Below are 16,637 nucleotides of genomic sequence, written 5' to 3'. Positions count from 1 at the left end.
ACACATACTTTAACTGCAGCATCTCAAGGGTTTTCTGCTTTTAGTGTTTCTGTTCCTCTTTCCAAAGCTGAATTTCTGCCTGAGTTTCTGCCTCTGGTCTGAAATCAGAGTCCATATCTTTTCCCCTGTATATGGCCTACTGAAAATTAATAAATTTTCAGTGAACTGTACTTCTTACACATCACACGCATTTTTTTTCCTAAAAAAATCTCTATTGTTCAGATGTCAGACAATCCCTGTGGCTCATTATTTCTCAAAATTGACTTCCTTACTCATTCTTTGAGCTGACACTCTTGTCAGCTGCTGCAGCATCCTTTTCTCTAGCTTTTAACAGCACAATTTTCTGGTTCTTCATGCACCTCCCCATGCTGGGGTTCACTCCCACCTCTATCAGACCCCTAATGACAAACTGGTCACTCCACCTGTTTCTTTAGCTTACACAAAGATGGTTCCAACACATCTTGCCTGAAAATCACCCTCAAACTTACCTCTTTAACCTCCATCACATTTTTCCTTTCTGTGCCTTTCAGGGTAAGCCCAAATAAATATGTGCAAAGTGGTTTATTTTGGTGACTCCTCTCATCACCAATCTCTGCTTTCCTTCCCACAGCTGTTTGCATCTCTTTTCTGTCCCTTCTTTTACAATTAGTCTCGAATCCAAGTCTGAGAAAATTTCTGTTTTGAATCTAGATGTGTTACTGGGGAACTAAAATTCTGGATATGATGAACTGGACACATTCTTCCAGTTGGTGACAACCTTTCACAAATTAACTATTCATTGCTTCTTTTTTAATAGTTTTAAATGAAGTAATCCCTGTGTTTACTGCCAGGTGGAGCTCTAAAACAGACTGTGAAGAAAGAAATGTGATCCAGTAATACTTCTGTATTCTATGAAGAGAAAGTTAAGATTTGTGGTGAAATTGCTCTATAGTCCTCATTCATAGCAATTTTTGACAGAGAATACTTTACTTCACATTCCCAGCTATCCAGTTTGACAAGTGTTGAATCTATGGTGCCAGTTAAGGGCTTGTGGTTAGGATTTCTTCCATGATGTAAGGCAGAATAGCAACTAAACACCAATTTCTGACTGAAGGAAAAGCTTCACAAAAGTATCTGAGACTACCTGTATATTCAGAAACAAAACAGGCCAGCAAAGCACACAGCAGCTGATGTTATACATCCACATCTATGGCCATATCTGAAATGCCTGTTGGGGTCAATTCCTGGTCTACCTTAGACCCCAAACACCACCACAGCACTGCCAGGGGGAAGGTGCCACTTGAAGCATGCCTAAACTATGGCAAAGCCCATCTTAACATGAAACAAAAGAGCGACTAGGGGTCTGCACTTCAACCTGACCTCTGGCAGGTTAGTTAACAGAGCTGTAGCCCCAGTGATTTAAGAAACTGCAGCCTATTTCCATTCCTTGCTTGAACTGAATTTTATGGCTACCTAGACAGTTAAGAGACTTTGTGCAAACGTCCACTTGCTTAATGTTGTTTCAGCCTATGAGAGTTAAGCCTCTGCATCCCCATCTTCATAACGGATCTGAAATAGTTTATTGAAAAACATCTTAAGCTCCTAGATCATCTAATAGCTTTTGACAGTTTTCCCATGAACAGTAAACCTGTGCCAATGTGAATTAAGATAAATTCCATCACACAGTCATTTTTGTTTCATTGTACAATTCCCTTTATGGCTGTGAAAAAGCAGACAAGAAAAATAAATAAAATAAAAGGGTTGTATTGTCCTGTGATAACCACTCAAATGACTCTCCTTGAAGATATAGTCGAATACAAGTAAGAATGAAGAAAAGGGCAGTCCTGTTGAAAATACCTGTTCCACTGGAAACACATACTGCAGGGAGCTATCCCTAGGGGGTTTGTGCCAGCAGTCCTGCAAGAACTTCACCTTCTGGCTTGCTGGGTATCATCTCCCACATTCTGTTTTCTGCTGTGCTTTTACAGTCTTTGCAAGGTTACATCCTTGAGGTGGGCTGTATTCAGCTTGGCTTTTGAAGATAACAGTATCAGGAGAATATGACTTTGGGACAAAAAATAGACTTTGGGATTAAAAAAGGATGTTTACCTTTAGAGGTGTTTTACCTTTAGAGAACAAAAGTTTTTTGGGGGTAAATAGAGAGAAATGTGTGATTGTTAACGTTTAATTGTCTTTGAATCAGAGTTTTGCATTAATATATTCTATAAAGGATGAGAAACAAATTTGCCTCTTCAACTTCCCAACCATGCAGTAATTAATTTCCCCTTCACAGTGGACTACAGGTTGATTTTCCCCTTATGTCCCTTTTCTGTAGTTCATGTTCTCACTCATTACTCAGAGTGACCATCTGCACCTACTGAAAATGTGCTGACTGCTCACCTATTAACAACTCAATTCCAGAAGCCCATTTCTATGTGAAAGATGGGAGTAGCCCCTTCAGTTTTAAGAGATCTCCTAGGTTTTTTCCAGAAATCCATCATTAGAGGAAGATGAGAGCAGTGACATCACTTATTAAAAAACACTGGGATAAAATTTCTGATAATATGGAACTATAGATCTTCTACATTAATCCCAAAGGTCCATGGCCTACCATGAATGATGCATGGAAATCTACTGCCAGCTTGCATAGTTAATTTAGTAGAAATAAGGACTAAGGGTTTGATCCAGAGATCTGCTTCAGTCAACAGGGCCTTTTCCAATTATTTCAGTGGGCTTTGGACCCTATCCTAAGACAGCATGACCACCAGAAACAGCTGGCCAGGTGTGACTGTTATCCTTGGCCAAGGGAGTTATTTACAGAGGCATCACTCACTGTGGCATGACGGATGGAACAGGGGAATGAGAAAGTCATTTTGGCCACCCTTTGGCAAAGTTCTCAGGCAGTTCTTTAAAGCTGCAAAACAATTTTAAATTGCAGAACAATTCCTGTAGGCTTGTGCTTCCTTTCCTAGCAATCAGTAGTATGTAGGATGGTCAAGTGGGTGAATGAAACAACCTTTCATGTCTGAAAATGTGAGTTCACATCCTGCTGCAGGTCTCATGATAGTGATACCGGTGTTCTCTGCCCAGTTCATAGTTCATTTATTCACATCATCAGCACCAGATGTTGTCTCAGATATGTGACATCTCCCACTGGGGACAATAAGATATTGGCTTTTATATCAAATGTCACAGGAATAGGTTGGCAGAGTTGTTTCATGTGGACTACAAGAGAATCTGGCTTCATAACCTTTGCTATAGGGAGGGATTCATCTCACCTGACCTAGATTCTTATCTTGGCTGCACATGAACTGCACAAAAGAGGAGCCTATCTTTCTGATGGAGAACTCTAAACAAGCAGCTCAGATTTGATGTTTTTCTTCTGGATAGATGATATCAAACAAACATTAAATCAGTCAAATTAGTACCACTAAATAAGAATTTTGCAAGAATTTGAGGTTCAGAGGTTGCTTAGGCCTTTGCTGCCATGAATGATAACTTGATAAAAATATATGTGTCAAGAAATGAAGGATAAAACAAAACAAGACAGCCACCCAAAAAATCCAACCAACAAAAACCCTGAACCCAACAGAAACAGAGTTGGAATTGCTAAGGGCATCTCTATTCCACTGCTGTACAAACTCTGTGACACAAATCTTTTGAAGAATCAATAGTTATTTAAATTTATTGAAATGCCTTCTGTGTGAGCTCAGTTTGACAGTAAACACTCTGGACTAAGTCCTGATCCCAGGTGATCTGCAGAGATGCCTTCTATTCCCTTGCCTGTTATTTGTATCCAAATGTGGTCATACAGTGGTGAGTTAAGGCTAATCTTTCCCAAATAAAAGCAAATACACACTAAATTAACACCACCACACGTATGTACGCTTTTCTCCTTTTTTTCACTTGTCTTATTAAATTTGCAGCTTAGCAGAGTGCTGGATGTATGGATGTCATACAATGCTGAGACATACAGTGTGACTGTGTTAACACTATGTGAGAAACGTGGCCAAGTTTCTCAAAAGCTGGTGCCAGAAGCTGGACTGCTAAATAAAACTCCAATTTGCCAAACTGGATAGTGCCTCACACCAGCCAGTGAACTCAGTAAGAGCTGCTGGATCTAACACCTATTAAAACTGTGGCAATTATTTGGGAATCTAGCTATAAGGTATGTAAACATATATCCTTTCCATTAATGATACATCTGTAGCTCAGCAGTGCTGATAGCTACTGACAAACTAAAAAGAGAATTTTGTTCACTGGGAACTTCAAAAGGGTTTATATTACAAGTGTGTTGAAAATCCCATTTTGAAAGTGTCTTGTCACATTTTTTCTGAGACCCACTTAACACTGAGACTCAAGCACCTACAGGGAAGGGGGTAGATTGATCATACTGAGTGAAGTAGGCATCTGCTCACTTTCATAATGTCCAGGCTGGGAATTTTTCTGGATTTCACAAGGACAACTTAGAACCATGCCAGTAAGTAACTCCTGTGAGTAATGGAAGTATCCAGTATGAAACATGAAAGAGTGAAGTATTTCTTAAGCCCCTCCCATATCAGGGAATTCGATGTCTTAGTCTTCCTCCTTAAGGAGGTGTCCCTTGTCCTGGGAATGCCTTGCTCCTTCCTGTTGAAGGTGTTTTACTTTTCATAGGCTAATTACCTTTCATCTTAGCCAAAAACAGTGAGTGTAAAGTCTTCCAGGCTCTAAATGTGTTGTCTTATCACTGATTTATCAAGCAAGAAGCAGATAAAATAAAGGAACTACCTTCATCCTCTCACTTCTACGTTAGACAGGGACCTCCAACAGAGCCAACACACTGAAGGTGAAACTTGGGTTCCTGAGAAGCCTAAGTACCATGTGGCCTCTTTTCTGTAGACCGATCAGAGCTGCACAATCCACTCTGTATTTTTCTGCAATGTCTACAAAAACCCTTAATGCTCTCTACAAGATGAATGAGTTGTGCCAGGAGGATTGAATTCTCAGTGGGAAGACTTTCATTGTAACCTTGAAGCTACTCATTGAGTCTGGAAGAGGGATGGGGTGAGGGGAATAAATCAGGCTTGTAGGAGAAAAACAAATGATGCCAATTTTAAATGGAATCAAACTCACTCCTCCCCTGCAACAAAAAGCACAAATGAGACAAACAAAAATTTTAAGTCCTCTATTATTTTTCTAATGGTTGCATCCCACTGTTTGTGAAATATTTGTTCTTGTGTTTTTCTTGAGCACTTTGTATTGCTTTTCCATTTAACACACCTGTGCTGTTGATGGCAAAAGCTGAGATGACTGAGCATTAATCTGAGGCTAACTGAGCTGAGACCAGATGGATGAGTGAACTTGACTCTGCAGGTGGCACTTTGCACTTCTCTGCCGACCTTTGCCATGAGGAAAGGTGACAAGGTTTGCAGCACTGCGAAAGGATGTTATGAGCTGGAAAGTGATTCATGTTGAGGAAAACAGGTTGGTTAGTAACAGGAGGTGTAGGAGGCTTTCTGAGGAAAATAAAACCATACAGTGAAACATTTCACTTAATTAAGCTGCCCCATTTTACAGTAGGGAGATCAAAGGAGAGAGGAACTGGAGAAGCAAAGAATGCAGTCTGTCCCATAAAAGATAGGTGAAAGGGGAACATAAGTCTAAAAATAACAAGGGAAACCTGTGCCACCCTAAATGTTTTATGAACAAACTTATTAAAGCAGCAAAACGAACCAGAAGGGAGGACAAGGGAGGCTTTTTGGCAGCCAGTACTTCTCTGTGGCACAGCCAAGTCCCAATGGGACCAACACCACAATCTTGATCAGCCTGCACACTGGAATACCAGAAGAAATAAAGGAAGGGGCTTCACTGAAGAAAGGGAGAGAAAGCAACTGAAAGAGAAAAAGATGAAAAAGGATGAAGCTGAGTCAGGGGAGGTTTAGGTTGGATATTAGAAAAAGTTTCTTCGCCCAGAAGGTGGTTGGGCACTGGAACAGGCTCCCCAGAGAAGTGGTCACAGCACCAGCCTGACAGAGCTAAAGAAGCATTTGGACAATGTTCTTATGTACATGGTGTGATATTTGGGTGTCCTGCACAGGGCCAGGAGCTGGACTCCGTGATCCAGACGGGTCTCTTCCAACTCAGTTGATTCTATGATTCTAAGATTCCAAGATTACAGGAGAGTCTGAGGGGTTGTGTAAGGGAACTCATTTAATAAAAAGAATTCAAGAGTCCAGGACCGTATTCAGATCTAGAGTAGAAAGAGGTGAGACATTAAATTCTTCGCATGGACAAGAGTGATGTGCTGGGCTGCTTCTTGTGGCTAAGTGACTCAGACTGCCAGATTCTTACTTTGCTCATTCAGATGTTTATTTTGATCTTTTGACAAATCAGATCAGTATAATATCTAGGCCCATCAAAAACATTTGCTGTTGCCTTGGCTAGCATTTAATAGTCCTGCACTCTGCAGTAGATCAGACTGAGTGTTAATCTGCATCTTTAAACACTGACATTCCTCTAAAAATCTGACCTTAACAACATTTATTCACCATCAATGAAATGAGTATGACTCCTGTGTATGTATCCCATCAGAATTTCCAAATAGGCACTATGAGTTGTTATGATACTGCAATTGTAAATGAACTAGAAAAATTTTCTTCTAATTCACTGAAAATCTTGTTCAAATGCAGTCTGTGATTTCTGGGAGGGTATTATGAAAACTCTGCTTCAGAATGCAGAACACACTATAAAGGAAGTTCTCCATGGTTTCTTTATTAACGGGTAATTTCCTGAGTGAAACCCTAAGAGACTGGAAGAAAACTGGATTTGTTATCTGGGGACAGCTGCAGATATGCAAGTCCAATTTTTTAACAGCTAAAGCAGATAGAGCAAAAGCTCCCTTGGTTTTCAACTCGCTCTTTGTGTTGGGGATGTCTGCTTCATGCTTTCCTTTCTGTCTCTTTTCATTTTCAGCTTCAAAATGGAAATAGATTTGAATCCTTACCTCTGTCTAATTCCCATTATTTCCACTTACACTTTAATACCATGCAGGGAAGTTAAAGAGCTGTATGTTCTGCAGTGTCAGTGCTGTGGAGTGTGCCAGAGCTCCCCTGTCACCATGTCCAGGGGTGTTTTGATGACGGCAGAGGGCAGCCACAGCTGAGGGACATGAGCAAAGAGGGGCAGCTGTTGCCTGTTCCCCACTCAGCATTGTGAATGCATGATATCATGGTCATGTTGGGAGTTTATCTCACACACAAATTGCCACAGGAAGCATTTTGTCAAAATTTCAAAATCAAAGTAGTCACAGCCTCTATAGTGAGCAGCTTTATTTACTTAGGAGATAAAGGCAGCAGAGCAGAAAGTTAAATTAGGGTATGCAGTCTCCTGCTTCTGTATAAATGCTGAAAGGAAGTCAATGATTTCAAAGCCAATCACCAAAAAGAATAAATGCATTTCCTAGAATAGACATTTTTAGACTTTGTCAGTAACTTAAAATAAAGGAAACATAGAATCTGAGCAGTGTTAGCTATGCCAACTGTAGGCAACACTTAGGAGGAGCTTAAATTTCAAAAATATTGTAGTAACTTAAAAATGGGTAGATTATCCTCTTTGGCTTTGTTCTGAGCATTCCTGAACCACCTCACAGCTGGCAAAAAATGATGAAATTAATCTTTAAGGAAGAGCATTTCAGCATTCACACTGCAGTGCTCTTCAAGGTTCATGCTGCTTCTTTTCCTTACCTTTTAGCACCTTGCTGCTTTTCCAGATCCCACCCTAAATCCGTTCATAGCCAAGTTTGGCATAGCGCATCACAAGCCAAGAGCATGGCATAAATCTACTTATTTGGACACCCTACATCAAACAATGGAGTCTGAAGTATTTTGCAGTCCAGCTCACTAAGAGAACAGATAAAAAGCAATGCAGTAATACATTTACCTGATCAACATAGCAAAAGTGATAGATAGCTTTCTTCTGACAGCTTTCCTCAGTAAATCCACTTCCCTTCTCAGTCCTTGGTCAGATAAACTCCTACAGAAATCCACTGACTATGAAGGTTTGGAGGACTTTTAAGATACTATTTTTGTTCTCACAGCTGTTTTCAGGTGCTTAAAGAAAGCAACTGGAGAGCTAAGGGTTGGTTTACAGAAAATATTTACCTTTAAACTTTCCAACTTTTACAAAATTAGCAACCATGGATATTCAAATCAGTGATAAAGATCAGTACTGACATGCTTCATTCAGCATGGCATGTTTCCTTCCTTGTGAATCCTAGCTCAACCATGTGATGGCTAATACACTCAAAAATGCAATGAGCTTATGACCCGTCTATCTGTGCAAAGTGTTCATCCTTATGGGGCACTCTGAGTTTTTCAAGAGAGTTATTTTAATCTCTTTAGATGCCATGGGACCAGTTATTGTTCTTGCTGGCACCATTTCTGTAGCTAAAATTAAATTCATCTGATCTTCTTAACCAGCTGTGAAAGTTTCACACACACACAAAAAAAAAACTAATCTTTTTGGAGGCATTGTGTATTTTGCATGACAGCGAGATGTGTAAGCTGGCAATGCCTAAATTGTCCAAATAAGTTGAGATTTGCTCCATCAGGGCAGATCCTGGGCAGACCAAATCAGTCTCTGAGCTGTCCTGGTCTTTGGAGAGAGAGCTGCTCTGAGGCTCATCCTCAGATGAGAGAAGGGAATCAGCACCTGCTGAGCCTTGGGACCACCACGTGCAACAAACAGAATCAGCCTGGACCGTGCAGTTCAGTCCAGTGGAAAGATGAAGAAGAAATCACAGAGACACGAGGAGATGTGTGAAAAGATGAACTAAATTACCTAGATAATGTGGCTTGAGGCAAAGGTTACACCAGTGCTGAGGTCAGAGAAGTAGTGCAGAAATGGCCAGATGGCTTCTAGCCCACGTCCAACATTGATAGCTCATGGCTGGCTGCCTATTACTTGTTCATTGAATACCTGACCAAGAGAATGAAGAACTATTCCAGATAAAATTGTTGCTCTTTTACATTTTATGTACAAAGAGTTGCTTGAAGTTGTGATGATGTTTTTCAAGTTGATGTGGTTTTTGAAATTACCATTTTTTTCTCACTTGTAATGTCGGCCTGTGCTTTTCCAAATTTAATACTGTGGCAGAAGTGGGAGAAGAAAGCTTTAATGAATTTTTCAAAGTTTTCTTCCTTGTTTTGGCCTGTTACAGCTGAAGTCTAAGAGACTGGGGTTAAAAGTATTTCCAGGTACCAAATTTCTCTTTTCTTCCTTTTACTTACTTTTTATCACATAAAATGTCCATCAATTATCTCCTTATTTTACTTCAAAACACAACACATGCACAAATACACACAACAGAATCAATGGCAGTATCTCAATGATTTTAACAGACATGAAGATAATAGAAATACAAATAAAAAAACCTTATGATAACACTATATAAAGAAATGCCTTTGGCTTTTTATGAAGCATTGATGTGATAGAGGTGATCCCAACAGACAGAAATACAGCTTTACAGTGGGAGACCACAATATGAGAGACAATCAGGAAATAGTCTGGACACAATGTTATCTCAGAGACATGGAAAAATGTATATTTATATACCTACAGGGTAGGTAGAAGTCTGAGCTGTCAACAGAAGGGGAAGAGTCGAGGGGATAATTTGAAACATCCTGAGCGGAAAATATAAATTACCAGCCCGGGGAGGGGTGTGAAGCATGATTGTTTCTGAGTAAGAACAGAGGTGAGTAATTAAGGAGACACTTACTGTGCCAGGCCTGGGGTAGGGGATGCGGCCCTCGTACTGCACCCAGCGGTGATCCGCGCTCTCCTTGTGCGCGTAGGGGCCGTTGAACACGGCCCTGATCTCGGCCATGCTGTACACACACACTGCAGAGCCCTTGAACACGGAGCTGCAAGGAAAGATCATTCATGTGCACGCTGCAAACAGCCCCATGCTGCCCCAATTAACCACTTACAGAGCCTGGTGGGCTTGGGATCACCCCCACACCTGGTGGCTGATCTGCTGCTAAACATCAGCATGTACAGGTCTGGTAATTACAGATAGTCAGTGTCACTAAAAGCTTTAAACTTTGCTCGGTTGAAACCTGGTTTGTCCTTTGGGACTACCTGATGGAGGGTCATTTTTTCTAGTGGCTGACAGTTTCCAGCTATCATTTACTAACTCTTTTGATTAGAATTTTATCAAAGTGAAGCACATTAATTTACATTGTGTTCACATCACATATATTAGTGATATAGGTGAGGACCCTGAGAATTACAAGTTGCATTGGAAAGACAAAAAAAAAATATATAAAAATAAACACTTACTTAATTTTCATGCATTTTCCCTTTTTTAATGTATTTGTCTAAAAAAATCTAAAACATTTCAGTTTTCCAAAGAACACCATGCCAGGTTGCTAAGTAGCATGTACTTTAGTTGCTTCACAAACCATTTCATTTATTGTGCAATATTTACTTAAATTTAAGTCTTTTCTGTGGTTATATATTCTAGAGAGCTATTGTGGTAACTGCTTCTGAATTAAGGAGTGTCTTGGCAATTCCTCATTGTACTCATACTGGTCAGCATTTGGCTAGTCATTATTTATACTTAATTCAAATGTTTTGCAGACCAGAATTATTAATTTTCCTTCTGACAATTATATAGAGAGCACCTCAATATTGATATGAAAGATCATAAATTAATTTGTGCATCCCCCTGAGATAAAGTTGGGTTATCCTTTCATCAACTCTGGATTATAAAATCACTTAACTATCAGTTTAGAGAGTAATTTCGATACTAAGAAATAGCAGATGTCAAAGTGCTTCTTACAGAAATGAGGCTTCACAACAATAATTTCCCTAAAATAGCAACTACTGGTTGCTCAATAAATATGATAGTAATTTACAAATTCAACTGGATGATGTTGAAATAATTTTGTTTACTTTTGATTGTTACATTACTTTTTATACTCTCAAAAGTTAGGCACACAAAGGTTTAGGGACATAATTTATTATTTCCAGTTCTAAAAGATATTGTCCTCAGTGACTACAGCCCTGACATTGGACACCTTATTCCAGCAGTTCTTAATTGCACTCAGGAATCAGGATCTAGTCTAGAAGACCTGAGTATATACAAAAGTATAAAAGTCCTGTGTAAGATCTTCATCATTTGTTTCCTGGGGCAAACACGGTCCCAACACATACCTTGTTGTAGTGAAGACTCCATACACAAGTGGGTTCCTCTCATCTCTTGTAGAAAGTAAAAATATATCTTCTGCAATGAGAAAAATATATTTGGGGATTTTTTTTTAAGTTAAACATCCATTGACAATTTCTGCATTTACCATTTATAATGTGGAAATTTGTAAAAATATAATATAAGGTTTTATTTTGGTTGGAATTTTAATTTCTGCCACGTGAATTTGTAATGATATTCTGAAATGTGTTCATTTGCAGATAGTCTGGGTTTTATACTGAATTGGATTTTTACTTTCCAGATTTTGGAGGGAAAGGAAAAAAAAACACTGTCATTCTGATCTGATCAACATTAGTTATAATCAGGGACTCCTGATCAAAGTCAGAAGTATTCCTAGCCCTGTTTGGAAGAGGAGTAAAATCAAAACAAGACATAGTGCTTCTATAAACCAAAGGTAAAAAATCCAACAAAAGCTCTATTACTAACGTCAAAATAGGCCATTAAAGATAAATCAACTTACGCAGCTCATCGAAATGTGTGTCTGCCCCTTCAGGACCAGGTATGGAACACACAAGCCTAGCTTTCAGAAAAGTTGTCCACTTGTTGATTAAGCTTCTTTGGCCTCCCATATCATTCTAACAAAAATAAAATGAAATTCTTGAATACTTAAAAAGTAATGGCTTTAACACATTACAGCACACTATGGACTGTGCATCTTCTGTCTACTTTCACAGTTTTCTCTAATCACAACAACATAAAAATCTTTTTTTTTTTATTTTTTTTTTTCCTAAAAGAGTGTAGGAGAGCCTTTTTCTAAGAAGTTTCTGTAGTTTCTTATCATCTCAAAGAGTGGGAAATTAAAATTTCCTAATTTTACCCACAACTGATTGCAAAGGTCCTTCACCAGCTTTTTAACTGGAATGTCTATATCACATGATTTCTTGCTCCCTGTGAGGCTAACTTTTACAATCAGTTGTCCTTCAAAGTTCTTTACAAACCAAATAATAGAACAGAATCTTTTGGATAGATTTCGCAAAAACAAGGAAATCTATATTCTTCAGCAGCTTACAATGTAAATACTGCACTGTTTTCTTTGTGTACACAGTACAGAGAAAAATGCATTCCAGGCAAAACCAGTCATATTGTTCTAATAATCATTGTTACAGAAATATCAGTCAGTCCTCTGACAACAGGTATTTTTTTCATTTATTTTACTAAGCGTTTCCAAAATGTAAGCACACTTGCCCAAATTTCCTTTAGTCACTGGAGAAAGAAAAAAACTATAAAGGGCCACTTGAAATTTGAACTACATTTCTGAAGGGTAAGTGACCTCCTACTGACTTGGATCAGCAGAGATGGTGGATTGTAGAAGATGTAAATTTTAAAAAGACAAACCAGGAGTCTAATTATGTACCTCTTCCACAGACTACATAAAGGACTCTGCTGGTTCCAAACAGCAGAACTATTTAGGTTCTGCAAAACCCTTTGGGCCCCAGAACTCTTCATCCTAAAAATGGTAAGGGCAATAATATACCTGCAGGAACAAAGAATTGAAACACTTAGAAGAAATGTTATCACCAGCAGTAGCCTCCCAGCTGTAGGTTCTGAATGGTCCCATGGTCCCAGGGGGTGCCTACTTCTCTCAGTTATAAACTCTGAAGCATAGGGTATCTGTGTTCTAAGTTTAAGGATCACAAATTTAGCCCTAAATATTCAGCCCCTTCAGATTCATTAGGAGAAATAACTTTTTTGTTAATTCACTTTGCAATCTGAAGGCACAGAACCAGCCACAGTAGGAAACACGGTGGTGGGAATTACATGTCATCACCACAGATTGTATTTGGCCCTCCAGGGATGTATCATACATACTACAGGCATTCAGAAAGATGGCTTTAAGTGCTGAAATCACTTCACAAGGAGTAACACTTCTTTGGTAATGCACTCTAAATCCTTTCCCTTTTCATGTACCTGCTACTTTCAAATAGATTAGCTCAGTTGGAAATGATTCCTGTTAATATATGGCCTTCGGAACTCCTGCTCTTACAAGAATTGCTGCCTCCTCTCTTGATTTCCTGAGGTTCTGCCAAGCCTGAAGCTTTACATCTACCCAACAGATTTATTACAAAGGTGTCAAAACTAGCAGCCTGAAGCCAACAGCTAAAAAAGCCTCTGCATGTGTGTGTTCTGTTCAAAGGCAGAGCAAACAGATTTTGTGGTGCAGCTGAAACAAAACAACTACAAAGATGCAAGAAAGAATCTCAAAAAAGCAATGACTGTTAAGCTTTTCCTTCCTCTGGCAATTCAGATTAGCTAAGCAAATCTCACATTGCAGGGCTTCCACTTTGATTTCTGGTGGATGCAGTGCAGCATCACAGGAGATGAGATGTCTCTAATTACCTGACTAAAATCAGAAAACAGGAAGAAAGCGTGGAGCAAGCGATGGGGCTGGAATAGAAGAAGGGCTCTTGTCTAGTTCCTACACTGCAGCATTCAGCTTTTGCAAGAGATAGGATGATATGCATTTTTTTTTACCAACCCTAAGTTGTGTTCCACCACAGCATTTTCACAAATTCTTATTTTAAATGTATCAGTAGTTCCACTGAGTTGCTAGAGAGCAGTGTGAACAAAAAACTGTGCTCAAAGGAAGCAATCTTAGCAAGTGCTGTGTGCATTAAAGTATAAAATATATGGAATTAAGATGTATCCATATTTCCTTGCTCTCAAGCCAGGACATGATGTTAACCATGTTACTTGAATTTAAGAGACATTAGAACAGACATTCACTAGGTGTGTATTACATATCCAAAAGCTGCCAAAGTATCACTGTACAATTTTTAATGGAGCAAAGGGGATTCATTGACCAGTCAGCATTCCAAGAGCTACCAAGTCCTCCTGAAGCCAGAGAGTGACAAATTTATGGTGCAGAGAGACTGAAAAGACCTTTCACTGATTTAGACATTTGCTCATGTAATATGCTAACATATCCTTCAACATGCTTCTTCCTACTGCCATGGCTGAGTGAAATAAAAAGCATATTTTACTTAGAAGATATTTTTGTTTGTGGTTGTGGGGATCTTAGGGGATTTTTTTGATTAGTAGCCATATAGTCCTCCTCGATTCTATGCGTCATCTCAGATTAATACAGTATCTTTCCTTTCCTACAACATGCCCAGGATTCATTTGGATTGACTGAGAACGTGCAGGAACTGACAAAGGCCATGATGATTTTATCTACATACAGAATTAGTTCAGACTAAGGATGTTCAGAAACTATAAATAGTATAGGTATGTCTTTGCTCCTCAAGTCTCAAGCAGCATTTATCTTACTAAGCTATGTAAATTTCTATTTTTTTAAGAAAGGGTACCCTTTCCTTCCTCATACTATTTTTGGTGCATATTAACTTAGTCTTTGACTCATCTTGAGGCTTCAGGTGCTGGAGAACATGCAGTTGTTCTCCTTTCCTTCAGACCCTGTTGATGTGTACTCACTCACTTTACATCACATCTGCCCAGTCTGGCAGAGATTTCGTGGACCCTCATCATTCCTGATTACTGGCCTCTGAGAGCCTGCACAAAGGAAATACTGGCCCAAGTTATTTTTGAGACTGGGCTGCTACAGAAAGAAGACAGTCTCTTTTGCCAAATAGATTATTTAATAGTAGCAGTCTGGAATGAATCACTGATGTGCTCAAATGCTGTGAGCTGGCTGTGGAGCAGGACATAAATACAGCAGGATGTACAGGCTGGGTAGCCAGTGGATTAGAAGAAATGCATGGAAGAGTCAAAATCACCAAAGCAAAGTCCAGTTAGTGCACAGGTGGACAGAAGTAAGGATTAAACACAAAGCCATAGACTACTAAGAAGCCTATTCAGCTGATTTATACTAAGCAAAGGTTTGCCTCAGGCCTGTTTAAGTGATTAACTAGATGTACTGAAATGATATTTGACAAGAGATACGGTCTGAATACAAAGAACTCTAAATATTTCAGGGAGACTGGACAAGAAGACAGGATAAATTTAAGTGCTGAGAGAAGAAGGCAGCATGAACAAGCCTTTCATTCCAAAAATATGGCTAATCTTGTAACAGCCAACCAGCCTCGAGGATCTGAAATCTTATCTCCCAAAATATCACATCTAAGCACACTGGATTAGCTGTGTTTACTATAAACTCTGTTACTGGACAGATGAAGGCACTTAGGACTGCATATTTCATTTTGAATATAAATAAAGCTTTAATTAGCACTTACCGCTTTGTAATCTCACAAGCTATAACAAATACCAACACTTCTGCCTGAAATACCTTCTTTTTAACAGAAAGAAGTGCTTGTAAAATCTTAGTTATTTGTGCTTGCCTGAGATAGAAATGTAGATAATTGTAGAAGGGGGGCTGTTCAATCTGTCACCTGTTGAGGAAATATTACCCCAAAATACCACAAAAAATTCTAACTACAAATTACTTAGATAAATGGGGAAGTAGTCCAATATGACTTTAATAAATCAGGCAGACTCTTATTTATAGAAATCCTAAATTTATCCCTTTTCAATGAGCTGGTTGCAAAAAACAATTTGCTGGAGTGAGAAATCAGGTTTCTACCAAATTACGTTGAGAATTCAAATATCAGATGTCACACTTCCATCAGCGTAGGTCATTTCAGGAAGACTGCTGTTTAAATGGCAGAGTGTAAATTTTGTGAAGTAATTTAAGGTCAAATCATGCACCTCTCTTGGGAGTCTTCCATGGTAATTTCAGTTTTCTGATCTGCAATTTATATGCAATTAAGCAAAACAACAGGATTTTCAAACCATCTAGCTAAAGATAAGCTCACATGAAAATAAGAGCCATCAGAAAAAATACTGCTCTATGATCAAGAGATTTAAAAATTAACTTATATTAAAGACTTTCTGTCATATTTATTTTCTATTCTGTTGTATCTTATATACTATATTAATGTAGCTTCATTAAAATGAACAAATGTTAGTCTTGGAATCCAGTAGGCAGGAAAACAGATGGCAAGGAAACTAAAGAACATCTGCATCTTTGGGGATTTAAATCACTTATTTGCTTGTAAGTAACAGTGACAAATTGAACATTAGAACAAAAAGTGCAGTTATCTGAAAAATCAGTCTACATCAAAGATGTCAAACACTGTGATTCATAAAACTTTAAAGACAGTAATTATCCTGAACAGCCTCTAAAAGGGGGGGAAAAAAAAAGGAAGAAAAAAGAAAAAAGACAATGAGTGGAATTTCTAGAAGCAGGTTATTAATTACAGCCAGTGGCAAGATGTGCAAAAGGACTATGCAAAGAGAATTCCTGGCCTGAATAAAAGAAAATGTTGGAGAACAGAGAGGAGAAGTGCTGAAACTGCAAAAGGCCCTGGAGCCTTTCTCTTATTGAAGCTTAGCTATGTGGCAAAGCTACCAGAAACAAATGGCATCCCCTGAAGCAAAAACTTATATTATGGAGGAA

At 38.8% G+C, this 16,637-nt stretch overlaps 1 protein-coding gene across 3 annotated transcripts in view; it reads right to left on the bottom strand.

Annotated features, from left to right (window-relative positions):
• The window catches only part of SEMA3D (semaphorin 3D), a 134,198-nt gene that overhangs the window by 23,955 nt on the left and 93,606 nt on the right, over window positions 1-16,637 (bottom strand). For all 3 annotated transcript variants that reach the window (XM_086886605.1, XM_086886603.1, XM_086886604.1), the window contains 3 exons: window positions 11,688-11,802; window positions 11,176-11,245; window positions 9,737-9,881 (listed from right to left, as the gene is read on the bottom strand). In XM_086886605.1, coding sequence (XP_086742731.1) covers window positions 9,737-9,881; window positions 11,176-11,245; window positions 11,688-11,802 — 330 coding nt within the window. The remainder of the gene's footprint in view (window positions 1-9,736; window positions 9,882-11,175; window positions 11,246-11,687; window positions 11,803-16,637) is intronic.

Source organism: Cyanistes caeruleus, chromosome 4 (genome assembly GCF_971803275.1).
Source record: "Cyanistes caeruleus chromosome 4, bCyaCae1.hap1.1, whole genome shotgun sequence".
Taxonomy (NCBI): domain Eukaryota; kingdom Metazoa; phylum Chordata; class Aves; order Passeriformes; family Paridae; genus Cyanistes; species Cyanistes caeruleus.
The sequence above is the reverse complement of the archived record's forward strand: the minus strand, read 5'-3'. Positions and strand labels throughout refer to the sequence as shown.